This window comes from Pseudophryne corroboree, chromosome 6 (assembly GCF_028390025.1).
Source record: "Pseudophryne corroboree isolate aPseCor3 chromosome 6, aPseCor3.hap2, whole genome shotgun sequence".
Classification (NCBI taxonomy): domain Eukaryota; kingdom Metazoa; phylum Chordata; class Amphibia; order Anura; family Myobatrachidae; genus Pseudophryne; species Pseudophryne corroboree.
Window position 1 is genome coordinate 572,746,379 of NC_086449.1, and position 26,323 is coordinate 572,772,701.

General features: G+C 45.9%; 1 protein-coding gene and 2 pseudogenes across 1 annotated transcript in view; 2 read left to right on the plus strand and 1 right to left on the minus strand.

Moving 5' to 3' along the window:
• DEPDC4 (DEP domain containing 4) overlaps positions 1 to 26,323 on the plus strand; it is a 102,791-nt gene that overhangs the window by 60,796 nt on the left and 15,672 nt on the right. The window contains exons 4-7 of the mRNA XM_063927840.1: positions 111 to 291; positions 6,291 to 6,517; positions 11,362 to 11,504; positions 12,640 to 12,765. Of these exons, the coding sequence (XP_063783910.1) occupies positions 111 to 291; positions 6,291 to 6,517; positions 11,362 to 11,504; positions 12,640 to 12,765 (677 nt within the window). The remainder of the gene's footprint in view (positions 1 to 110; positions 292 to 6,290; positions 6,518 to 11,361; positions 11,505 to 12,639; positions 12,766 to 26,323) is intronic.
• LOC134939095 (5S ribosomal RNA) lies at positions 9,089 to 9,207 on the minus strand (annotated as a pseudogene).
• LOC134937545 (5S ribosomal RNA) lies at positions 10,147 to 10,265 on the plus strand (annotated as a pseudogene).

Here is a 26,323-nt window from a genome sequence, read left to right on the forward strand (position 1 = left end):
GTGACATGTACATTCCCCAGCTTTTCTACAATCTACCAGGTTTTCTATAAAATGCTTCATACAGTATCTCAGTGCGTGTGCTATCTAATGTTGTGTTTTTGGTTTTTAAGATATTGAAAATGTGTGGAAACAGCAGGTTATGGTGCGGCTTCTGCAGCTCATTCACATTCCTGTCTTGGAAGAAGTCTTAGCCTCCCCAGCTAAAGCAGACTACAAGAAGCATTTTACAGACTTTATTGTTTCTAATACATTTCTGGATAGAGAAATTCTGCAGACGCTAAGCTTGCCTAAGTAAGTGCTGTTTCACATATTTGTTATGTGGAACAATGCAGTAATCTAACTCCACAACCAGTGCTCCCGGTTTGTGAAAAAGCAGTGCACTTTTCCCAACATCTTTCTAAACTGCACCTGTGCCTGGGAAGGGGTGTAGTTTGGTATGTCGGCTGTCGGGGTCCTGGGGCCGGAATCCCGACAGCGTGGTGAGCGCAAATGAGCCCCTTGCACGCGCCACGCTATCTATTCTTTCTCCAGGGAGGTCGTGGACCCCTAAGAGGGAGAAACGGTGTCAGTATGCCGGCTGTCGGGATTCCGGCGCCGGTATACTGTGCGCTGGGACCCCGACAGCCGGCAAACTGAAGACCACCCCCTGGGAAGGGGTATGCGGTTGACAATCAATAGGTCGACCACTATTGGTCAACATGGTTTAAAGGTTGACATTGACAAAAGGTCAAATAGGCAGTGGTCGACATAGGAAAAGGTTTATTTTTTATTTTTCATACTTTACCATCCATGTGGCCTATGATTGGGAATAGTAACCTTGCCTGAAGGGGACGCGGTGCACTGATTGGGGTTCCCGGTCATTTTACGGTGTAAACTACACTAAAAAACCCTCATGACCACCATTTCCTGTGTCGGCTTTTTTTCATGTCGACCTATTGTCCATGTTGACCTTTTTCCAGTGTCAACCTCTTTGGGTTGACCTTTTTGGGTTGTGCCAATGATCCACACCCTTGGGAAGGTGGGGGGGATGAGGTCACTGTGGAATTGATAATCTGTTAAACTGTTGAAGGACGGAGGAAATAACTTTAATCCCTTTTTAATAGAAGTTGCTTGAAAGCTTTTTTTTTCATAATGTACACTTATCCATGTTTCTTTTATATGTGTACCTAGATAATCACTGCTATATAGGCACCAATTTTATTTTTTACTAGCTCTTGCGTAAGGACAAAGGAAAAAGATCTTTTAGTATAATGGCACGGTCAAATGATTTAACTACCATCTCCATGTCATTTTTTGAGCCGATGTCGATGATTTTTTTCCCACCAAAAAATATAAGGTCCTAGGTGGGGAAATTTAGTATGGTTAGTAGTAATGGGTGGAGTTATCCTTTTAAGTGTAATATCTGAATGAATTTTTCCCCAAATAATAATAAAATCTTATTTAAAAATGATTCAGAAACATATGTAAATAAAAAGTGCATTTCTGTTTTTTTTCTGTTGCATTCTAGCATGCTTAGTCAGATATCCCTGCTCTGTGTTGTGCATAAGTCAGCTGACTGGCTGGCTATAAGAGGGCAAGTGTAAGTAACGAGAGGCCCAGCAATAAGGACAATAGAAATGAGCTGAAAAGCCACAGCTTTTCTACACATCCCCTTCATTGCATTGTTGGTCCGTTTATAAAGTACGTTACGGAATGCTATGTTGTATGCTAATAAATGAGTACAGTGCAGAGTGATTGCTGTAACCTGACTGTAATCTGACGTACCTTTTTGAAATTGCTTTTTACAAAGACAGCACTGCTTCATTTAGTTCTGCTAATGCAGTAAGTCTATGTATACAGTGTACACCAGTGACCCTCCTTAGCCTTTTAGCTCACCGCACGTCCCTGGTGTACACTGCATCAAAGCTCTGAAGAAATGTAAAAAAAAAAAAATGTTAAGGGAATAAGTAAAATAAAATATATATTGCATACCTGTGCATGTTAGACTTTGCTATACTGGTTTAAACTGATTGATCGGCAATTATCTTTATATTACATCCTAGGGGATACTGGGAATCCATTTAGTACTATGGGATATAGACGGGTCCACTAGGAGTCATGGGCACTATAGAAGTTTGATTAGGTGTGCTGGCTCCTCCCTCTATGCCCCTCCTACCAGACTCAGTTTAGAAAATGTGCCCAGAGGAGCTGGTCACATCTCTGGAAGCTCCTGAAGAGTTTTCTGCATTTTGTTATATTCCGGCTGGACTGGATGGCACCAGCCTGCCTGCTTTGTGGGACTTAGGGGAGAGGACGGCCCAAACCTCTCTCAGGGTTAATGGTCCCGTTCCCCGCTGACAGTACACTAGCTCCTGAGGGAACTATTCGTAAGCCCCACCACGGTGAGCATACATTCCCGCAGCATGTAGTCACCTCTAACAGAGCCAGAAGAAAGAAGAGTGGTGAGTACTAAGCCGGTGTCCCGGTTAGCGGGTCGCCGGCCATTATGGCGGCATGAGGGTACGGAGACACACGGCTTCTAATCGGGGCGGACTGCGTCTCCCGACTGTGTACAGACACTGAACAGCGGACAGTGTACCCAGACTGGCCTCAAAGCCATAAAAGGAGTCTGTCTCCATTTTATGCACATAAACACATACAGCCAGTATAAAGAAGAGCGGGAAGACCGCGCACCATTGAAGGGGCTGGGCTTCACTATGAGTGGATCCAGCAGCTCACAGGCGCCACATTCTCTACTGCAGCTGACACAGACGCTGACTGACAGGGACGCGCAGCTCCTCCAGAGAGACTCCAGATTATCTCAGTGGTGCCAGGGGGTCATAGCAGGGGGGGAGCGATAATTAGTGTACTAAGTCCCCAATCTAGGTACTTAGTCTGCGACCCGGCTAAGCTTGGCACTAGCGATAAGGGCACCGTGCGCTGGTTCTATACTCTGTGTCTCCCTGGAAGGGCTCTTTGTGGGTAAATTGTGCATTTAACCTTTTCCTGTGTGTGTGTGTGTGTGTGTGTGTGTGTGTGTGTGTGTGTGTGTGTGTGTGTGTGTGTGTGTGTCTGATCACAAAATTGAGACTACACTCAAATCTTTGTATACAGCTGGGGGGTGGCCCAGAGACCCAAAAGCATGTGGGTGGATTACGCGAGCCATTGCTAAATGGTCGGGTAACCTGATTGAGGGGTTAGATATCTTGCCTCAAGGGGAGATTTGCTCCTGCAGCATATACAGGACTCTGCAAACCTTTTGGTGGAAGCCATAAAAGAGAGAAGCTTGCTTAATGCACGCACTACAGCTATGGCAGTGTCAGCACTAGACAAATGGATCTGCAAAGCTACTGCCGGTAAGTCCACATACCTACCTTCTGCAGCTCCCCCAGCTAGGAAGGCCTATTCGGGATCCAACCTACAGTTCTTTCGGACGGCCAAGTTTAGGTGCAAGGCCATAGGTTCCTATGCCATCACCAGACCTTATATCCCAGGGCTACAGGCTGGAGTTCCAGGAGCTCCCACCGCACAGATTCTTCAAATCAAGCTTACCAGTTTCACAAGAGGCAAGAATAACCTTACAGAACGTCATTCAAAAATTGTTACAGACCCAGGTCATTGTTCCAGTTCCACCTCATCTACAAAACAAGGGTTACTATTCCAGCTTGTTTGTAATACCAAAGCCGGACGGATCAATAAGACCGATTCTGAACCTCAAGTCATTGAACCTGTACTTACGAGTGTTCAAATTCAAGATGAAGTCTCTGAGAGCAGTGATCTCAGATCTGGAGGAGGGGGAATTCCTAGTGTCTCTGGATATCAAGGATGCAAACCTTCATATTCCGATCTGGCTACCTCATCAGGCTTTTCTACGGTTTGCACTGCAGGACTGTCACTACCAGTTCCAGTCCCTGTCATTTGGTCTCTCCACGGCACTGAGGGTGTTCAACAAAGTGATGGCAGAGATTATGTTACTACTCTGCAAACAAGGAGTGAACATAGGCCCTCATTCTGAGTTGATCGCTAGCTGCCATTCGCTGCATAGCGATCATTTAAAAAAAATGGCTAAACTACGCATGCTTATGACCCGCAATGCGCACGCGAGTTGTACGGGTGCAAAGAGCATCGTTGTTTTGCACTGCTTCTAGCGACGATTCCATTCGCACAGCCGAACGCAAGAAGATTGACAGAAAGAGGGAGTTTATGGGTGTCAACTGACCGTTTTCTGGGAGTGTTTGTAAAACGCATGCGTGTCCAGGCGTTTGCAGGGTGGGTATCTGACGTCAATTCCGGGACCTTCTTCGCAGCAATCATCGCACAGAATAAGTAACTACAGGGTCGGTCTTGTTTTGCACAAAATGTTTTAGTAATGCTCGGCTGCACAGGTGTTCGCACTCTTGCAAAGCGAAAATACACTCTCCTCCCCCTCCACCCCCGTGGGCGGCGACTATGCGTTTGCACGGCTGCTAAAAGTACTGAATGTGGGCCATAGTTCCGTACCTGGACGATCTGATAAAGGCACCGTCCAGGGTACAACTGTTGGAGAACATTGCCCACTCAACAAGACTACTTCTGGATCATTGGTGGATTCTGAACCTTCCAAAATCTCACCTAGAACTAACACAGAAGCTTCAGTTCCTGGGATTGATATTGGACACAGAGTCTCAGAAAGTATGCCTTCCCTTGGAAAAGGCGATCGTAATCCAGTCGATGGTTGGGGCTGTCTTGAAGGCAACCTGAATCTCAGTGCATCTCTTCATACACCTTCTGTGGAAAATGGTGGCTTCTTATGAAGCATTTCAGTATGTAAGGTTTCATGCGAGACCCTTCCAGCTGGATCTGTTGGACAAATTGTCCGGATCGCATCTTCACATGCACCAGAGGATTCGTCTGTCCCAAAAAGCCAGGATCTCCCTCCTGTGGTGGCTACAGACTTCTCACCTCATCGAGGGCCAGAGGTTCGGGATTCAGAATTGGATTCTGCTAACTACAGACGCAAGCCTCAGAGGTTGGGGCGCAGTCTCCCAGGGGGTGCAGTTTCAGGGAAGATGGTCAAGTCAGGAAGTCATCCTTCCAATAAACATCCTGGAACTCAAAGCTATCTACAATGCCCTTTAGCAAGCCGCATTTCTTCTTCAGAATCGGGCTATTCAGGTCCAGTCGGACAATGTGATGGCAGTGACGTACATAAACCGACAGGGTGGAACGAAAAACAGAGCCGCAATGTCAGAGGTGTCAAGGATTCTCCTCTGGGTGGAAAAACATGCAGTGACGTTGTCGGCGATCTTCATTCCGGGAGTAGACAACTGGGAAGCCGACTTCCTCAGCAGACACAACCTGCACCCGGGGGAAAGGGGCCTTCTCCCGGAGGTGTTCCAAGGGTTGACACGTCGGTGGGGATATCCACAGATCGACATGACGGCCTCTTGATTCAACAAGAAGCTCAAGCGGTATTGTTCCAGGTCGAGAGACCCACAAGCAGTGTCGGTAGACGCTCTGACAACTCAGTGGGTCTACCAGCTGGTGTACGTTTCCTCCACTTCCTCTGATCCCAAGAATTCTAAAAAGAATAAAAAGGGAAAAGGTTCAAGCAATCCTCACCGCTCCGGACTGATCACGAAGGGCCTGGTATGTGGATCTTCTCGAGATGCTCCTCGAAGATCCGTGGCCTCTACCTCTTCATGGCTCCTAGTGGGCCTGTCTATACGCCATGGTACTAAATGGATTCCCAGTATCCCCTACAGACTATGAGAAAAGGATTTACCGGTAGGTAATTTAAATCCTATTTTTGTTTCTAGCAGCAATCTTTATTTGTTTAATACTTTTCACTACTTGGCAGCCTCCCAGCAAAAGTCTCATGTAGAAGAAATATAAAAGACACCCAAGTCGTTTTGTTAGGCAGGCATTACAGATGCACTCCTATGCTTGCCAACATGAAGACCTATGTTTTATGTCCCTTACTAATCTTGTGTATGGGAAGCCAGTTGTTTTATTAATAGCATTACTTAATGCAGGGATGGGGAACCTTCGGCCCTCCAGCTGTTGTTGAATGACACATACCAGCATGCCCTGCAAAAGTTTTAGCATGTCCAAATAGCAAAACTGTAGTTAGGCATGCTGGTATGTGTTTTTCAACAACAGCTGGAGGGCCAAAGGTTCCCCACCCCTGACTTAATGTGTTATTATGTAGAATTCCATTTTCTCATGACTGATGGTGACACATTGTTCATGAAGTAGAACATTGCAGTAGATGGCCAGATAACCGAGCAGGTGAATGTGTTGCCTTTGGTTTATTGTACCTGTATTTGTAGGTTGGATAGATGGCTTGCTGCGGCAGTAGAGTGTTTGGAGTATTTCCCTGATGAACATATCGTGACGCTAAGTCAGCAGTTGTCTCACAGTAATGGAGATGTTGAAAATCAGGACTTGTGCAAGAAGATGCTCTTTGAAGTCATTGCTAAATATTATGCTCATGAAAGAGGTCCTTTTTTGGACAGCCGAATGGTTGAAATTCTTACGGGAATTGTTGAACTCTTGGGTGAGAGCAATCTGTTTATACTGTTAAATACCATGGGGGAAATTATTAAAAAATCCATATGCAGAAAATACTTGCTGTAACCCATAGCAGCTGCTTAAGGATTGATGTTCTTTGCAACCTTGTCAGACTGTTTGGAGGATAGCTTACAGGATAACCTGCCGCTGCTGATCACTCATACAGGGCAAGGGTCAACTGCACATTTATGTGATGCACCCAGTTGTACTTTTACCGGCACCTACATCTATTTTACGCCTCTGGGTAGTGTGATTAACAGCATCACCCCTTCTGTACTGGCTGCTCTGGCTTGAATAATTCTAGCCAATTACTTTGGATAAGGACTGCTAGAAAGTCAATGGGCATGGGCTGTCAACTGTAAACAGGAAAGCCTACCACACAGCAGTGTAATTAGAAGGTGGCATCATGGAATGCATCTGACCACAGGGAGGTCCAGGTGGGTCTCTAAAAATGTCATAAAAGCCATGTAATGTATTCTGGGAGTCCCCAATAACTGCATATGTCTAAGCAGGTATGGTTTATCACTCTAACTTCCGCAGGTAGCCCTCACAGACGCAGGAGGACCTTTGTTGGTTTTTGACACTACCCTTTAACAAAAGATGGTAGTTGTCAAGGGAATGTCCTTTTCATGCACATTGTGCAAAGAGCAAACTATTATGTTGCTTCCTTTGAAATTGTAAGAAAAACCATGCTGAAACAAAGGAACAATCACTGGACCTAGCACATTTTTAACACCCACAAAACCATCCTATGCACCAAAGGACCTCATTCCGAGGTGATCACTAGCTGCCGTTGTGCGCTGCGTAGCGATCATTTAAAAAACCGGCAAATCTGCGCATGCGTATGCAACACAGTGCGCATGCAACACAGTGCGCACATGCGACGTACAAAGCATTGCGGTTTTGTACAGGTTCTAGCAACGCTTTCAGTCGCACTGGCGGACGTAAGGAGATTGACAGGAAGTGGGAGTTTATGGGTGTCAACTGACCGTTTTCTGGGAGTGTTTGGAAAAATACAGGCGTGGCTGGGCGTTTGCTGTGAGGGTATCTGACGTCAATTCCGGGACCTTCATCGCTGCAATCATCGCACAGAATAAGTAACTACAGGGATGGTCTTGTTTTGCACAAAATGTGTTTGCTGCTGCACAGGCGTTCGCACTCATGCTATGCTAAAATACACTCCCCCGTGGGCGGCTACTATGCGTTTGCACGGCTGCTAAAAGTAGCTAGCGAGCGATCAACTTGGAATGAGGGCCAGAATACATGTGTTCACTTAACTCAGTATCTCCCAGCATGACCCCTTTGCTCTGTGCAAGGTCTGTCTCTCTCATACTGTACTTATTATCTGCTCCCATTCACAGCTGCAATACTTTTTTCAGGCTGGATCCACTGCATAAAATGTTTTTGCTCGCACTATGAGGCTGACATCTAGCATCAAAACATTTCACTGTTCCCTGACAACTCCCTGCATCAGGCAAGCTTATTAAATCCAAGAGCCATCCTCCTAAGCTATTTTATCCAATCATCTCCTATGTACAAAGTCCACGTATAGGTTTACATATGTTCTCTTTCTACATTCAACATCCCGCTGACCCCAGGCGTATATTGCAATGTGGCTGGATCATATAGCCACAGTAGCAATCTGCCATTTGCATTAGTATTTAGAAAATGAAAGCCAAGTTCTGATTAGGCGACATATGTTACATCGCTCATTTTTATCCTGCTCCAGTTTTCATAAATGCCCAAACATGTTCTAATGTTTATACAAATCACATTTCACTGTGCATGTTTAAGTTATGCTGGGTACACACCTAAACAGTGGATCAGCCGCTCAATCTCTATATTCTGCACAAACAATATGTGCATATACACTTACTAATCTGCTGCCCGACATGCCTGGCCACAGCAACTGGTATAGTGACCTCATCAGCATCTGTTCCTGCGGCTGGCATATGGGTCGTTCAGTTGGTAGCCCATACACACAGGCAGATGCAATTATAGATCTTAGCAAGAGAAAATAAATCTGCACAGGATATAAAAATTTCAGTTCAGTGAATTTAATGATATGATATATTAAACCAACATAAAGGCCTACTTGTAATAATAAATTCAGCAAGTAGTTGGTGGTGCTCCAGGAAGATAGTTATAACAACTATGAAACAACAGGTATGGACCTTTGCAGAAAACAAAGGACCAAAAGAAAGGGAAACTATAGGCCTTTTCCTGGGCACACTTGAAAAAAATTGAAATGATGAAATTATTAAAAATTTACTTTTATTGATATATACTTAAGAAAAAGCGAGAGCTGGCATCAATGTTTTAAAGAGCATGAGTGTTTGCCAGTACCAATGTACCTGTTATGGGCAAAATTATATTATAGGTGAGCGAAAATAAATGAACCCTCATCCATAATGAAATTCATACATATCCTCCATAAACAGGAGTTTAGATGAATGAGGTCACTACCTCGATTCCAATATGATCTGACAAATACTATTGACCTGAGATCAGATTGATATATTGAGTCCCAAGTAGCTTAAGCTGTTGGAGAGTAAAATACCTACGGTACCTAGTATTCCCTGGTGGTTCCCCATCCAGGTACTGACCAGGCCCTGCAGTGCTTGGCTTCCAAGATCAGACGAGTTTGGGCATACTCAGTGCGGTCTGACCGTAGGTGGATCTGTCTCCTAGGCGCACCGTTTTCCGAATGTGTTGGGACCCAAGATCAATCACAAATTGTATGGATATTGAATTATATATGATCAGAGATAAATGATGATAGTAATGCAATAGACTTATGAATTTTTTGCTGGGAAATCTGATCAGTGGTGTTTCTGACTTCAAACAATGATACTGACTGTGCAGTCCTGAGATAGATCTTACCAATGGAAAACGTGTCTACAGTATAGTGGGTAGATTTTTTTGTTGGAAGACCTAATCAGTTGTGATCTGAATTCAGACAATAATACTGATTGTGCAGCCTTTCAATTGATATTGCCAAAAAGCAAATGTGCTCCCAATCTGCCTGAGAAGCAGGAGGGCTTGAAATTGCCCTCTCTGAAATGATCAAAACAATAAGAAAATATATATTAGATATATATTTTCTTATTGTTTTGATCATTTCAGAGAGGGCAATTTCAAGCCCTCCTGCTTCTCAGGCAGATTGGGAGCACATTTGCCTTTTTGAATTCAGATCACTACTGATTAGGTCTTCCAACAAAAAAATCTACCCACTATACTGTAGAGACGTTTTCCATTTGTCCTGATTATTGCAGAGACTACAAAGCCCACTTGCTGCTTGGGCTGCTTTTTGAGCACGACTGCAATAGAGTCTCTATCATTCTACCACTGTGGGCATTATCAAGCCCTCTTGCTTGCTAGGCTGATTGGGAGCACATTTTCTGTTTGGTAATATCTATCTCAGGACTGCACAGTCAGTATCATTGTTTGAAGTCAGAAACACCACTGATCAGATTTCCCAGCAAAAAATTCATAAGTCTATTGCATTATTATCATCATTTATCTCTGATCATATATAATTCAATATCCATACAATTTGTGATTGATCTTGGGTCCCAACACATTCGGAAAACGGTGCGCCTAGGAGACAGATCCACCTACGGTCAAACCGCACTGAGTATGCCCAAACTCGTCTGATCTTGGAAGCCAAGCACTGCAGGGCCTGGTCAGTACCTGGATGGGGAACCACCAGGGAATACTAGATACCATAGGTATTTTACTCTCCAACAGCTTAAGCTACTTGGGACTCAATATATCAATCTGATCTAAGGTCAATAGTATTTGTCAGATCATATTGGAATCAAGGTAGTGACCTCATTCATCTAAACTCCTGTTTATGGAGGATATGTATGAATTTCATTATGGATGAGGGTTCATTTATTTTCGCTCACCTATAATATAATTTTGCCCATAACAGGTACAGTGGTACTGGCAAACACTCATGCTCTTTAAAACATTGATGCCAGCTCTCGCTTTTTCTTAAGTATATATCAATAAAAGTTAATTTTTAATAATTTCATAATTTCAATTTTTTCAAGTGTGCCCAGGAAAAGGCCTATAGTTTCCCTTTCTTTTGGTCCTTTGTTTTCTCCAAAGGTCCATACCTGTTGTTTCGTAATTATAGATCTACAAGATATGTCTGCACCTACCGCGCTGCACGGCTGACAACGACGTTCAGACATATCTGGTGTACACATGAGCTGGGATAATATATTGTTTGTTGGCTGTATGACCAATATATCACATAGGACCTGATTCTGATTTGGAAGTAAAGCCAAAAAAAACAACACTGCACTTGGACAAAACCATGTTGCAGTAAGATTTGGGTGGGGTGTGCCCAAATTGAAATCTAAATTGCACTGTAAAAATAAAATGGTCTAACATCTCTGGGCTACATGCAAAAGCAGCCAGTATTTACCCTGCACAGACACAATATAAGTGTATTTGCTCCCCTTGCATGGCAACATGGTTTGTTCCAGACACAGTTACTTGCTTTTTGTTTTTTTTGCTTTACTCTCAAATCGGAATCGGGTGTACCCAGCCTTCGGTGAAACTCTTACAAACCTTATGTGAATTTTTTTTTGACACAACCTTAATTTGGGATTATGCAGCAGTGTACTGACCTGCCTGTGAAATGAGGTTTACATGTTACAGTGGGGTCTGTGCAGTGTGTTTGGAGATGTAATTGTACAGAATTTGGGGTGATGATCCATGGAAAATTGGTGTATCCTTTTACAAAGAGGGATTCGATTACAAATACTGTGACCAGCTGCAAAATATTTTGCATGATTGTATATATTTTTGTTCCAGAACATGGCAAAAGAAGCCAAGCGTTAGAAGCTGTCCAGCTTTACTTAAGGTTGCTAATGCCAAAAGCAAGAGAGGAGCTCCGTCGTTTACTAATGTTTATGGCGACCGCATCTGAATCTGATGCCTACCGGCTGCAGAAGCAGGTATGAAAGGCAAAGTAAACTAGCTCAGGAGTGCTGCCATTTCTAAGTATTGGTAGTCTCAGACCATTGTGTTGTGCAAGTTCAGGGTCCGTGTGATAAAAATAAAAAACTATTGTAAATTTGTAGAAAAGGTGAGAAACATTATTTCACGTTAGGATTAGTGTGTTTATTTCCCACCTGTAATGAAATACTTAAAAACAGTGGTGTCACTATTGGTGTGCGGGCCGCAACCAGGTGTCGCCCTCCGAGGTGTGACACCAAAATACAGAAGACTCCTCAGCGACAGGTGCCGGGTGCTGCACTGTGACATTACGTGCAGCACCTGTTACAGTGCAGGAGTTTCAGTGCACCGGGTGTCACTGACCCCAGTGACGCTCTTGCTAAAAAGCACATGGATAAAGTGAGCTTTCCATCATGATTTTATTCTGTGTCATCAGCTGGAACAAACTAATGCTACACACTACTTGGCTTTATAAAGAAGGAACGGTTTGTACAAGTTATATCTATGTATTGTTTTGTTTTTCAATACAGAACTGAGACAGGTTCTATTGAAATACCTGCTTTTAGTCAGATGATTTAATTATTTTATTACTAGTTCTTTATTTTGCCATATTTACTGCTTACTTAAAATTAAGAAAGTAATTACGTTATCCTATAAAGTAAAAGGTTAACGCTGCTCTTCCCCTCTATGGGGAGGAATTCAAGCGTTTTGTGCACAGACGACCACTAGATGGCGACTGATGGAGCAGTTAAAGTGTTGTTCCGTTTGGGCACAGCCGTCTGCGCAGGCATTACTGTTATGTTGTTCCGTCATTTTGACTGGCTGGTAACTAGTTATCCTATATTTATACTGCGTTAACATACTGTAGTACTCGGTGCTTTGCAAAGCATGTGTAATTATTCCCATCCGTCCCTACCACAGTAGAGCATCCAGTCTAAATTTCTTAAAACACGCACACTCCCCTACACTACACTGTACAGGTAATCAACAACAATATTTGTAGAGAGGTCATTGACACAGAACATTTTATTTTTCATTAGCAATGTTTTAAAGAGGACACATTTTACCTCATTTGTTTTTATTACTGTTTTAAATGAACTTGTTCTTAAGACTTTTATTTTTTTTTCTTCTCAGTTTGATAACAAAGTGATGGTGTTAAAAACATTCACAAAGGTTATTGTTAATAACCCCACGGTATCTAAAGCCCAAAGTGAAGAATTTACTATGTTTTTGGTGAACAATTCCAGTGACCTATTTAAGGTAACTATGATCAGAACGTCGGTGGCTCATGTTACATGTAATTAAGCTGAGATGTCCTGTGTTTTTACCTCATTGGTTACTTGATGCCATTCCATCATTTGTTAATTTCTCTATACCAGACCATTTAATGTCATCCCCTAACAAGTCTGTCACTTGCTGACCTTGTTCTTACTTTATATGCGATCAGAGACTTAGTGCACTTTCACGTGGACACTAACGTGTGTATTTTTAACTAAAATGTACATTGGAAACACGTTCTCATTACACATGGCAAAGGTTTCCACATCTATTACTGTTGTGCATGCAATAGAGCAAGGATTTTCAAGTTCCCATATTTTTTAAAAGTAGAATTTCCTTTTTCTCTAACGTCCTAAGTGGATGCTGGGGACTCCGTCAGGACCATGGGGAATAGCGGCTCCGCAGGAGACAGGGCACAAAAATAAAGCTTTAGGATCAGGTGGTGTGTACTGGCTCCTCCCCCTATGACCCTCCTCCAAGCCTCAGTTAGGTTTTTGTGCCCGTCCGAGCAGGGTGCAATCTAGGTGGCTCTCCTAAAGAGCTGCTTAGAAAAAGTTTTTAGGTTTTTTATTTTCAGTGAGTCCTGCTGGCAACAGGCTCACTGCATCGAGGGACTTAGGGGAGAGAATTTCAACTCACTTGCGTGCAGGATGGATTGGATTCTTAGGCTACTGGACACCATTAGCTCCAGAGGGAGTCGGAACACAGGTCTCACCCTGGGGTTCGTCCCGGAGTCGCGCCGCCGACCCCCCTTGCAGATGCCGAAGTTGAAGAGGTCCAGAGGTCCAGAAACAGGCGGCAGAAGACTTTCAGTCTTCATAAGGTAGCGCACAGCACTGCAGCTGTGCGCCATTGTTGTCAGCACACTTCATACCAGCGGTCACTGAGGGTGCAGGGCGCTGCTGGGGGCGCCCTGGGCAGCAATATTTAATACCTTTATGGCAAAAGAATACATCACATATAGCCATTGAGGCTATATGTATGTATTTCTCTAACGTCCTAAGTGGATGCTGGGGACTCCGTCAGGACCATGGGGATTAGCGGCTCCGCAGGAGACAGGGCACAATAATAAAAGCTTTAGGATCAGGTGGTGTGCACTGGCTCCTCCCCCTATGACCCTCCTCCAAGCCACAGTTAGATTTTTGTGCCCGGCCGAGAAGGGTGCAATCTAGGTGGCTCTCCTGAGCTGCTTAGAATAAAAGTTTAAGTTAGGTTTTTTATTTTCAGTGAGTCCTGCTGGCAACAGGCTCACTGCTACGAGGGACTTAGGGGAGAGAAGTAAACTCACCTGCGTGCAGGATGGATTTGCTTCTTAGGCTACTGGACACCATTAGCTCCAGAGGGAGTCGGAACACAGGTCTCACCCTGGGGTTCGTCCCGGAGCCGTGCCGCCGACCCCCCTTGCAGATGCCGAAGTTGAAGAGGTCCAGAGGTCCAGAAACAGGCGGCAGAAGACTTTCAGTCTTCATAAGGTAGCGCACAGCACTGCAGCTGTGCGCCATTGTTGTCAGCACACTTCATACCAGCGGTCACTGAGGGTGCAGGGCGCTGGGGGGGGGCGCCCTGGGCAGCAATGTATTATACCTTTTTTATGGCTAAAATACATCACATATAGCCCTTGAGGCTATATGGATGTATTTAACCCCTGCCAGATCTCACAAACTCCGGGAGAAGAGCCCGCCGTTTTAGGGGGCGGGGCCTATTCTCCTCAGCACACGGCGCCATTTTCCTGCTCAGCTCTGCTGTGAGGAAGGCTCCCAGGCTCTCCCCTGCACTGCACTACAGAAACAGGGTTAAAACAGAGAGGGGGGGCACTTATTTGGCGATATGATTACATATGTGAAAATGCTATAAGGGAAAACACTTGTATAAGGGGTTGTCCCTGTATAATTATAGCGTTTTTGGTGTGTGCTGGCAAACTCTCCCTCTGTCTCCCCAAAGGGCTAGTGGGGTCCTGTCCTCTATCAGAGCATTCCCTGTGTGTGTGCTGTGTGTCGGTACGTGTGTGTCGACATGTAGGAGGACGATGTTGGTGAGGAGGCGGAGCAAATTGCCTGTATTGGTGATGTCACTCTCTAGGGAGTCGACACCGGAATGGATGGCTTATTTAGGAATTACGTGATAATGTCAACACGGTGCAAGGTCGGTTGACGACATGAGACGGCCGGCAAACAAATTAGTACCTGTCCAGGCGTCTCAGACACCGTCAGGGGCTTGTAAAAACGCCCATTTACCTCAGTTGGTCGACACAGACACGGACACTGACTTCAGTGTCGACGGTGAAGAAACAAACGTATTTTCCTTTAGGGCCACACGTTACATGTTAAGGGCAATGAAGGAGGTGTTACATATTTCTGATACTACAAGTACCACAAATAAGGGTATTATGTAGGGTGGGAATAATCTACTTGTAGTTTTTCCTGAATCAGATAAATTAAAGTGTGTGATGATACGTGGGTTTCCTCCGATAGAAAATTATTGGAGGTATACCCTTTCCCGCCAGAAGTGAGGGCGAGTTGGGAAACACACCTTAGGGTGGATAAGGCGCTCACACGCTTATAAAAACAAGTGGCGTTACCGTCTCCAGATACGGCCGCCCTCAAAGAGCCAGCTGATAGGAAGCTGAAAAATATTCTAAAAAGTATATACACACATACTGGTGTTATACTACGACCAGCAATCGCCTCAGCCTGGATGTGCAGCGCTGGGGGGGCTTGGTCGGATTTCCTGACTGAAAATATTGATACCCTTGACAGGAACAATATTTTATTGACTATAGAGCATTTTAAGGATGCATTTCTATATATGCGAGATGCGCAGAGGGATATTTGCATTCTGGCATCAAGAGTAGATGTGATGTCCATATCTGCCAGACGATGTTTATAGACACGACAGTGGTCAGGTGATGCAGATTCCAGACGGCACATGGAAGTATTGCCGTATAAAGGGGCGGTCCATCGGACCTGGTGGCCATGGCAACAGCTGGAAAATCCACTTTTGTTACCCCAAGTCACATCTCAGCAGAAAAGGACACAGTCTTTTCAGTCTCAGTCCTTTCGTACCCATAAAGGCAGGCGGGCAAAAGGCCAGTCATATCTGCCCAGGGTTAGAGGAAAGGGAAGAAGACTGCAGCAGGCAGCCCATTCCCAGGAACAGAAGTCCTCCACAGCTTCTGCCAAGTCCGCAGCATGACGCTGGGGCCATACAAGCGGACTCAGGTGCGGTGGGGGGTCATCTCAAGAGTTTCAGCACGCAGTGGGCTCACTCGCAAGTGGACTCCTGGATCCTACACGTAGTATCCCAGGTGTACATTGGAAATTCGAGACGTCTTCCCCTCACAAGTTCCTGAAGTCTGCTTTACCAACGTCTCCCTCCGACAGGGAAGCAGTATTGGGAAAAAAATTCACAGGCTGTATTCCCAGCAGGTGATAATCAAAGTACCCCTCCTACAACAAGGGAAGGGGTATTATTCCACACTATATTGTGGTACTGAAGCCAAACGGCTCGGTGAGATCTAAAAGATTTGAACAATTACATACAAGGGTTCAAATCAAGATGGAGTCACTCAGAGCAGTGATAGCGAACCAGGACGATATGGTGTCACTGGATATCAGGGACGCTTACCTACATGTCCAAATTTTGCCCTTCTCACCAAGGGTATCTCAGGTTCGTGGTACAGAACTGTCACTATCAGTTCAGACGCTGCCGTTTGGATTGTCCACGGCACCCCGGGTCTTTACCATGGTAATGGCCGAAATGATGATTTTTCCTAAAAGAAATATGGACGCTTTCCTGATAAGGGCAAGGTCCAGAGAACAGTTGGCGGTCGGAGTAGCACTATCTCAAGTAGTTCTACGACAGCACGAGTGGATTCTAAAAATTCCAAAAATCGCAGCTTTTTCCGACGACACGTCTAATGTTCCTAGGAATGATTCTGGACACAGTCCAGAAAAGGATGTTTTCTCCCGGAGAAGAAGGCCAGGGAGTTATCCGAGCTAGTCAGGAACCTCCTAAAACCAGGAAAAGTATCAGTGCATCATTGCACAAGGGTCCTGTGAAAAATGGTGGTTTCTTACAAAGCGATCCCAGTCGGTAGATTTCACGCAAGAACCTTTCAGTGGAATCTGCTGGGAAAATGGTCCGGATCGCATCTTCAGATGCATCAGCGGATAACCCTGTCTCCAAGGACAAGGGTGTTTTCTTCTGCGGTGGCTGCAGAGTGCTCATCTATGAAAGGGCCGCAGATTCGACATTCAGGACTGGGTCCTGGTGACCACGGATGCCAGCCTGAGTGGCTGGGGAGCAGTCACACAAGGAAAAAATTTCCAGGGAGTGTGATCAAGTCTGGAGACTTCTCTCCACATAAATATACTGGAGCTAAGGGCACTTTACAAGGCTCTAAGCTTAGCAAGACCTCTGCTTCAAGGTCAGCCGGTATTGATCCAGTGGGACAACATCACGGCAGTCGCCCACGTAAACAGACAGGGCGGCACATGAAGCAGGAGGGAAATGGCAGAAACTGCAAGGATTCTTCGCTGGGCGAAAAATCATGTGATAACACTCTCAGCAGTGTTAATTCCGGGAGTGGAAAACTGGGAAGCAGACTTCCTCAGCAGGCATAACCTCCACCCGGGAGAGTGGGGACTTCAGCGGGAAGTCTTCCACATGATTGTAAACCGTTGGGCAAAACCAAAGGTGGACATGATGGCGTCCCGCCTGAACAAAAAACTAGACAAATATTGCGCCAGGTCAAGGGACCCTCAGGCAATAGCGGTGGACGCTCTGGTAACACTGTGGGTGTACCAGTCAGGGTATGTGTTCCCTCCTATGCATCTCATACCAAAAGTACTGAGAATCATAAGAAGGAGATGAGTAAGAACGATACTCGTGGTTCCGGATGGGTCAGGAAGGACTTGGTACCCGGAACTTCAAGAGATGCTCACGGAAGAACCGTGGCCTCTACCTTTAAGAAAGGACCTGCTCCAGCAGGGGCCTTGTCTGTTCCAAGACTTACTGCGGCTGCGTTTGACGGCATGGCAGTTGAACGCCGGATCCTGAAAGGGCATTCCAGATGAAGTCATCCCTACCCTGGTCGAAGCCAGGAAGGATGTAACCGCAAAACATTTTCACCGCATTTGGCGAAAATATGTTGCGTGGTGTGAGGCCAAGAAGGTCCCTACAGAGGAATTCCAACTGGGTCGTTTCCTACATTTCCTGAAAACAGGACTGTCTATGGGCCTAAAATTAGGGTCCATTAAGGTTCAAATTTCGACCCTGTCGAATTTCTTCCAGAAAGAACTGGCTTCAGTGCCTGAAGTTCAGACGTTTGTAAAAGGGGTACTGCATATACAGCCTCCTTTTGTGCCCCCAGTGGCACCTTGGGATCTCAATGTTGTTTTGAGTTTCCTAAAGTCACATTGGTTTGATCCACTCACCACTGTGGAATTAAAATATTTCACATGGAAGGTGAAGATTCTATTAGCCCTGGCTTCAGCCAGGCGTGTGTCAGAATGGGCGGCTTTATCATATAAAAGCCCTTACTTAATTTTTCATTCTGACAGGGCAGAATTGAGGACTCGTCCTCAATTTCTCCTTAAGGTGTTTTCTGTTTTTCACATGAACCAACCTGTTGTGGTACCTGCGGCTACTAGGGACTTGGAGGACTCCAAGTTACTTGACGTTGTCAGGGCCCTGAAAATATGTTTCCAGGACGACTGGAGTCAGAAAATCTGACTCGCTGTTTAGCCTGTATGCACCCAACAAGATGGGTGTTCCTGCTTCTAAGCAGACGATTGCTCGCTGGATTTGTAGTACAATTTAGCTTGCACATTCTGTGGCAGGCTTGCCACAGCCAAAATCAGTAAAAGCCCATTCCACAAGGAAGTGGGCTCATCTTGGGCGGCTGCCCGAGGGGTCTCGGCTTTACAACTTTGCCGAGCTGCTACTTGGTCAGGGGCACACCCTGACTGAGGAGGACCTGGAGTTCTCTCATTCGGTGCTGCAGAGTCATCCGCACTCTCCCGCCCGTTTGGGAGCTTTGGTATAATCCCCATGGTCCTGACGGAGTCCCCAGCATCCACTTAGGACGTTAGAGAAAATAAGAATTTACTTACCGATAATTCTATTTCTCGTAGTCCGTAGTGGATGCTGGGCGCCCATCCCAAGTGCGGATTGTCTGCAATACTTGTACATAGTTATTGTTACAAAAATCGGGTTATTCTTGTTGTGAGCCATCTTTTCAGAGGCTCCTTCGTTGTTGTCATACTGTTAACTGGGTTCAGATCACAGGTTGTACGGTGTGATTGGTGTGGCTGGTATGAGTCTTACCCGGGATTCAATATCCTTCCTTATTATGCACGCTCGTCCGGGCACAGTATCCTAACTGAGGCTTGGAGGAGGGTCATAGGGGGAGGAGCCAGTGCACACCACCTGATCCTAAAGCTTTTATTATTGTGCCCTGTCTCCTGCGGAGCCGCTAATCCCCATGGTCCTGACGGAGTCCCCAGCATCCACTACGGACTACGAGAAATAGAATTATCGGTAAGTAAATTCTTATTTTAACCCATGCCAGATATCTAAAACTCCGGGAGAAAAGCCCGCCGAAATAGGGGGCGGGGCTTATTCTCCTCAGCACACAGCGCCATTTTCCTGCTCAGCTCCGCTGTGAGGAAGGCTCCCAGGACTCTCCCCTGCACTGCACTACAGAAACAGGGTAAAACAGAGAGGGGGGGCATTTTTTGGCGATATTTTGATATATTTAAGCTGCTATAAGGAACAACACTTATATAAGGTTGTTCCCATATATATTATAGCGCTTGGGTGTGTGCTGGCAAACTCTCCCTCTGTCTCCCCAAAGGGCTAGTGGGGTCCTGTCTTCGATAAGAGCATTCCCTGTGTGTCTGCTGTGTGTCGGTACGTGTGTGTCGACATGTATGAGGACGATGTTGGTGTGGAGGCAGAGCAATTGCCGATAATGGTGATGTCACCCCCCAGGGAGTCGACACCGGAATGGATGGCTTTGTTTATGGAATTACGTGATAATGTCAGCACATTACAAAAATCAGTTGACGACATGAGACGGCCGGCAAACCAGTTAGTACCTGCCCAGGCGTCTCAGACACCGTCAGGGGCTGTAAAGCGCCCTTTACCTCAGTCGGTCGACACAGACCCAGACACAGACACTGAATCTAGTGTCGACGGTGATGAAACAAACGTATTTTCAAGTAGGGCCACACGTTATATGATCACGGCAATGAAGGAGGCTTTGCATATCTCTGATACTGCAAGTACCACAAAAAGGGGTATTATGTGGGGGGTGAAAAAACTACCTGTAGTTTTTCCTGAATCAGAGGAATTAAATGATGTATGTGATGAAGCGTGGGTTAACCCAGATAGAAAAGTGCTAATTTCAAAAAAGTTATTAGCATTATACCCTTTTTCGCCAGAGGTTAGGGCGCGCTGGGAAACACCCCCTAGGGTGGATAAGGCGCTCACACGCTTATCAAAACAAGTGGCGTTACCGTCTCCTGATACGGCCGCCCTCAGGGATCCAGCTGATAGGAGACTGGAAACTACCCTAAAAAGTATATACACACATACTGGTGTTATACTGCGACCAGCCATCGCCTCAGCCTGGATGTGCAGTGCTGGGGTCGTCTGGTTGGATTCCCTGACTGAAAATATTGATACCCTGGATAGGGACAGTATTTTATTGACTATAGAGCAATTAAAGGATGCTTTCCTTTATATGCGAGATGCTCAGAGAGATATTTGCACTCTGGCATCGAGAGTAAATGCGATGTCCATATCTGCCAGAAGGAGTTTATGGACGCGACAGTGGTCAGGTGATGCGGATTCCAAACGACATATGGAAGTATTGCCGTATAAAGGGGAGGAATTATTTGGCGTCGGTCTATCGGATCTGGTGGCCACGGCAACTGCCGGAAAATCCACCTTTTTACCTCAGACCCCCTCCCAACAGAAAAAGACACCGTCTTTTCAGCCGCAGTCCTTTCGGTCCTATAAGAACAAGCGGACAAAAGGACAGTCATATCTGCCTCGGGGCAGAGGAAGGGGTAAGAGAGGGCAGCAAGCAGCCCCTGCCCAGGAACAGAAGCCCTCTCAGGGTTCTGCAAAGCCCTCAGCATGACGCTGGGGCCTTACAAGCGGACTCAGGAGCGGTGGGGGGTCGACTCAAGAATTTCAGCGCACAGTGGGCTTGCTCACAGGTGGACCCCTGGATCCTGCAGGTAGTATCTCAGGGTTACAGGTTGGAATTCGAGAAGTCTCCCCCTCGCAGGTTCCTAAAGTCTGCTTTGCCAACGTCTCCCTCAGACAGGGCGACGGTATTGGAAGCCATTCACAAGCTGTTTTCTCAGCAGGTGATAGTCAAGGTACCCCTCCTACAACAGGGAAAGGGGTATTACTCCACGCTATTTGTGGTACCGAAGCCGGACGGCTCGGTAAGACCTATTCTAAATCTGAAATCTTTGAACCTGTACATACAAAAATTCAAGTTCAAGATGGAGTCACTCAGAGCAGTGATAGCGAATCTGGAAGAAAGGGACTTTATGGTGTCCCTGGACATAAAGGATGCTTACCTGCATGTCCCAATTTGCCCTTCACATCAAGGGTACCTCAGGTTCGTGGAGCAAAACTGTCATTATCAGTTTCAGACGCTGCCGTTTGGATTGTCCACGGCACCTCGGGTCTTTACCAAGGTAATGGCCGAAATGATGATTCTTCTGCGAAGAAGAGGCGTATTAATTATCCCTTACTTGGACGATCTCCTGATAAGGGCAAGGTCCAGAGAACAGCTGGAGGACGGAGTAGCACTAACCCGACTAGTGCTGCAACAACACGGGTGGATTCTGAATTTTCCAAAATCTCAGTTGACCCCGACGACACGTCTGCTGTTCCTGGGAATGATTCTGGACACGGTTCAGAAAAAGGTGTTTCTTCCGGAGGAGAAAGCCAGGGAGTTATCCGAACTTGTCAGGAACCTCCTAAAACCAGGGAAAGTGTCTGTGCATCAATGCACAAGAGTCCTGGGAAAGATGGTGGCTTCTTACGAAGCGATTCCATTCGGCAGATTCCACGCACGAACTTTTCAGTGGGATCTGCTGGACAAATGGTCCGGATCGCATCTGCAGATGCATCAGCGGATAACCTTATCGCCACGGACAAGGGTGTCTCTTCTGTGGTGGTTGCAGAGTGCTCATCTGTTAGAGGGCCGCAGATTCGGCATACAGGACTGGGTCCTGGTGACCACGGATGCCAGTCTGAGAGGCTGGGGAGCGGTCACACAGGGAAGAAACTTCCAGGGAGTATGGTCAAGCCTGGAGATGTCTCTTCACATAAATATACTGGAGCTAAGAGCGATTTACAATGCTCTAAGTCTGGCAAAACCCCTGCTTCAGGGTCAGCCGGTGTTGATCCAGTCGGACAACATCACGGCAGTCGCCCACGTAAACAGACAGGGCGGCACAAGAAGCAGGACAGCAATGGCAGAAGCTGCAAGGATTCTTCGCTGGGCGGAAGATCATGTGATAGCACTGTCAGCAGTATTCATTCCGGGAGTGGACAACTGGGAAGCAGACTTCCTCAGCAGACACGATCTACACCCGGGAGAGTGGGGACTTCATCCAGAAGTCTTCCACATGATTGTGAACCGTTGGGAAAAACCAATGGTGGATATGATGGCGTCCCGCCTCAACAAAAAACTGGACAGGTATTGCGCCAGGTCAAGAGACCCTCAGGCAATAGCTGTGGACGCTCTGGTAACACCGTGGGTGTTCCAGTCAGTGTATGTGTTCCCTCCTCTGCCTCTCATACCAAAAGTACTGAGAATTATACGGCAAAAGGGAGTAAGAACGATACTAGTGGCTCCGGATTGGCCAAGAAGAACTTGGTACCCGGAACTTCAAGAGATGCTCACGGAGGATCCGTGGCCTCTACCTCTAAGACGGGACCTGCTTCAGCAGGGACCGTGTCTATTCCAAGACTTACCGCGGCTGCGTTTGACGGCATGGCGGTTGAACGCCGAATTCTAAGGGAAAAAGGCATTCCGGAAGAGGTCATTCCTACACTGGTAAAAGCCAGGAAGGAGGTGACTGCACAACATTATCACCGCATTTGGAGAAAATATGTTGCGTGGTGTGAGGCCAGGAAGGCCCCCACGGAGGAATTTCAACTGGGTCGATTCCTACATTTCCTGCAAACAGGATTGTCTATGGGCCTCAAATTGGGGTCCATTAAGGTTCAAATTTCGGCCCTGTCGATTTTCTTCCAGAAAGAATTGGCTTCAGTTCCTGAAGTCCAGACTTTTGTAAAAGGAGTACTACATATACAGCCCCCGGTTGTGCCCCCAGTGGCACCGTGGGATCTTAATGTAGTCTTGGATTTTCTCAAATCCCATTGGTTTGAGCCGCTCAAATCGGTGGAGTTGAAGTATCTTACATGGAAAGTAACCATGCTACTGGCCCTGGCTTCAGCCAGGAGAGTATCAGAATTGGCGGCTTTATCATATAAGAGCCCATATCTGATTTTCCATACGGACAGGGCAGAACTGCGGACGCGTCCTCATTTTCTGCCTAAGGTGGTGTCAGCGTTTCACCTGAACCAGCCTATTGTGGTGCCTGCGGCTACTAACGATTTGGAGGATTCCAAGTTGTTGGACGTGGTCCGGGCATTGAAAATATATATTTCAAGAACGTCGGGAGTCAGAAAGTCTGACTCACTGTTTATATTGTATGCACCCAACAAGATGGGTGCTCCTGCTTCTAAGCAGACGATTGCTCGTTGGATTTGTAGCACAATTCAACTTGCACATTCTGTGGCAGGCTTGCCACAACCTAAATCTGTCAAGGCCCATTCCACAAGGAAAGTGGGCTCATCCTGGGCGGCTGCCCGGGGGGTCTCGGCATTACAACTCTGCCGAGCTGCTACTTGGTCAGGGGCAAACACGTTTGCAAAATTCTACAAATTTGATACCCTGGCTGAGGAGGACCTTGAGTTCTCTCATTCGGTGCTGCAGAGTCATCCGCACTCTCCCGCCCGTTTGGGAGCTTTGGTATAATCCCCATGGTCCTGACGGAGTCCCCAGCATCCACTTAGGACGTTAGAGAAAATAAGAATTTACTTACCGATAATTCTATTTCTCGTAGTCCGTAGTGGATGCTGGGCGCCCATCCCAAGTGCGGATTGTCTGCAATACTTGTACATAGTTATTGTTACAAACAAATTCGGGTTGTTATTGTTGTAAGCCGTCTGTTCAGAGGCTCCTACGTTTGTCATACTGTTAACTGGGTTCAGATCACAAGTTATACGGTGTGATTGGTGTGGCTGGTATGAGTCTTACCCGGGATTCAATATCCTTCCTTATTGTGTACGCTCGTCCGGGCACAGTATCCTAACTGAGGCTTGGAGGAGGGTCATAGGGGGAGGAGCCAGTACACACCACCTGATCCTAAAGCTTTATTTTTGTGCCCTGTCTCCTGCGGAGCCGCTATTCCCCATGGTCCTGACGGAGTCCCCAGCATCCACTACGGACTACGAGAAATAGAATTATCGGTAAGTAAATTCTTATTTTTAAGCCTCTTGATGTCATTCCATAATTTGGTGCTAAATGCATAGGATTGAACATGTGACATGGCTCAGAATATTGCCAACAAATTTTGATATACAGGTTGAGTATCCCTTATCCAAAATGCTTGGGACCAGAGGTATTTTGGATATGGGATTTTTCCGTATTTTGGAATAATTGCATACTATAATGAGATATCATGGTGATGGGACCTAAATATAAGCACAGAATGCATGTATGTTTCATATACACCTTATACACCCAGCCTGAAGGTCATTTTAGCCAATATTATTTATAACTTTGTGCATTAAACAAAGTGTGTCTACATTCACACAATTCATTTATGTTTCACATACACCTTATACACACAGCCTGAAGGTAATTTTAGCCAATATTATTTATAACTTTGTGTATTAAACAAAGTGTGTCTACATTCACACAATTCTTTTATGTTTCATATACACCTTATACACACAGCCTGAAGGTCATTTCATACAATATTTTTAATAACTTTGTGTATTAAACAAAGTTTGTGTACATTGAGCCATCAAAAAACAAAGGTTTCACTATCTCACTCTCAGTCAAAAAAGTCCGTATTTCGGAATATTCCGTATTTCGGAATATTTGGATATGGGATACTCAACCTGTATATCGAAAACAAAATGTGTCAGTCTAGAATCAGATCATGTTTTTCACTTACTGTCTTACATGTGCCCTCTTGCAGTTTTCATTAAATATGTCTGTTATTCTGACTTACAGTGGTGCTTTCAAGTTTGTGAACCGTTAAAAAAAACTGCATCATGTGTAGCACAGATATTGAAGCTTTCAGTTTGTTGAAAAATATGCCGTTTGTCGTCCCGATCATCCTCCTATCCGACCAGATAATCTTTGCATATGTGTGCGTACACCATTATAGATTTGATTCTACAATTATCAGCTGATCAGTCTGTGTGCTGAGGAGGGAGGCTGCCACCATTGAGCATTGAGCTCTCCCTGCCCTAATTGTGCCGTACACCCGCACTCTGCTACTACAGCCACCTGTGCAGTGACTGCTGTAGGCAGGAGGGAAGTGTTATGGGGGAAGATCGCCCTGATCGACATACCCACACTTGGATTTGCTACGGTTTGCTGTGATGTAAAGCATTGGACTCTGGAACAGAATAAATGCATTCTCTGTAGTGACTAATACTACTTCACTATCATTCATTCTGACTGGTTTGTCAAATGAGAAAAGAACATTTCTCATACGTCCTAGAGGATGCTGGGGTCCACTTCATGACCATGGGGTATAGATGGTTCCTCAGGAGCCATGGGCACTCTTAAGACTTTTCAAAGGGTGTGAACTGGCTCCTACCTCTATGCCCCTCCTCCAGACCTCAGTTTTAGAATTGTGCCCAGGCAGACTGGATGCACCCCAGGGGAGCTCTACTGAGTTTCTCTGAAAAGACTTATGTTAGGTTTTTTATTTTCAGGGAGAACTGCTGGCAACAGACTCCCTGCTTCGTGGGACTGAGGGGGCAGAAGTAGGAACCAACTTCCTGAAGAGTTTCATGTCTCTGCTTCTGGCTTACAGGACACCATTAGCTCCTGAAGGGAACTGAATGCTAGCTGTGTCTGGAAGCTCACTCCCACAGCACGCCGTCATCCCCCTCACAGAGCCAGAAGACAGGTGAGTGTAAGAAGATAGATCTTCAATCAAGTAAAGTGACAGCTGAGGTACCGCGCGGCTGGCGGGAGCGCAGCGCGCCATTGCTGCCCACACACACAGGCACTGCAGGGGGCGGGGGGTGCCCTGGGCAGAAAAATATCTATATAAACTGGCTAAAAGGGGGCATAAGATGCCCAGGCACAGCCTTACCCCTGCCAGTATAAATATTATAAAAACTCTGAGGTAAAAACGTGCCATTGCAGGGGCGTAGCTTCTTCCTCAGGCAGCCAGCACACTGCTCAGCGTCG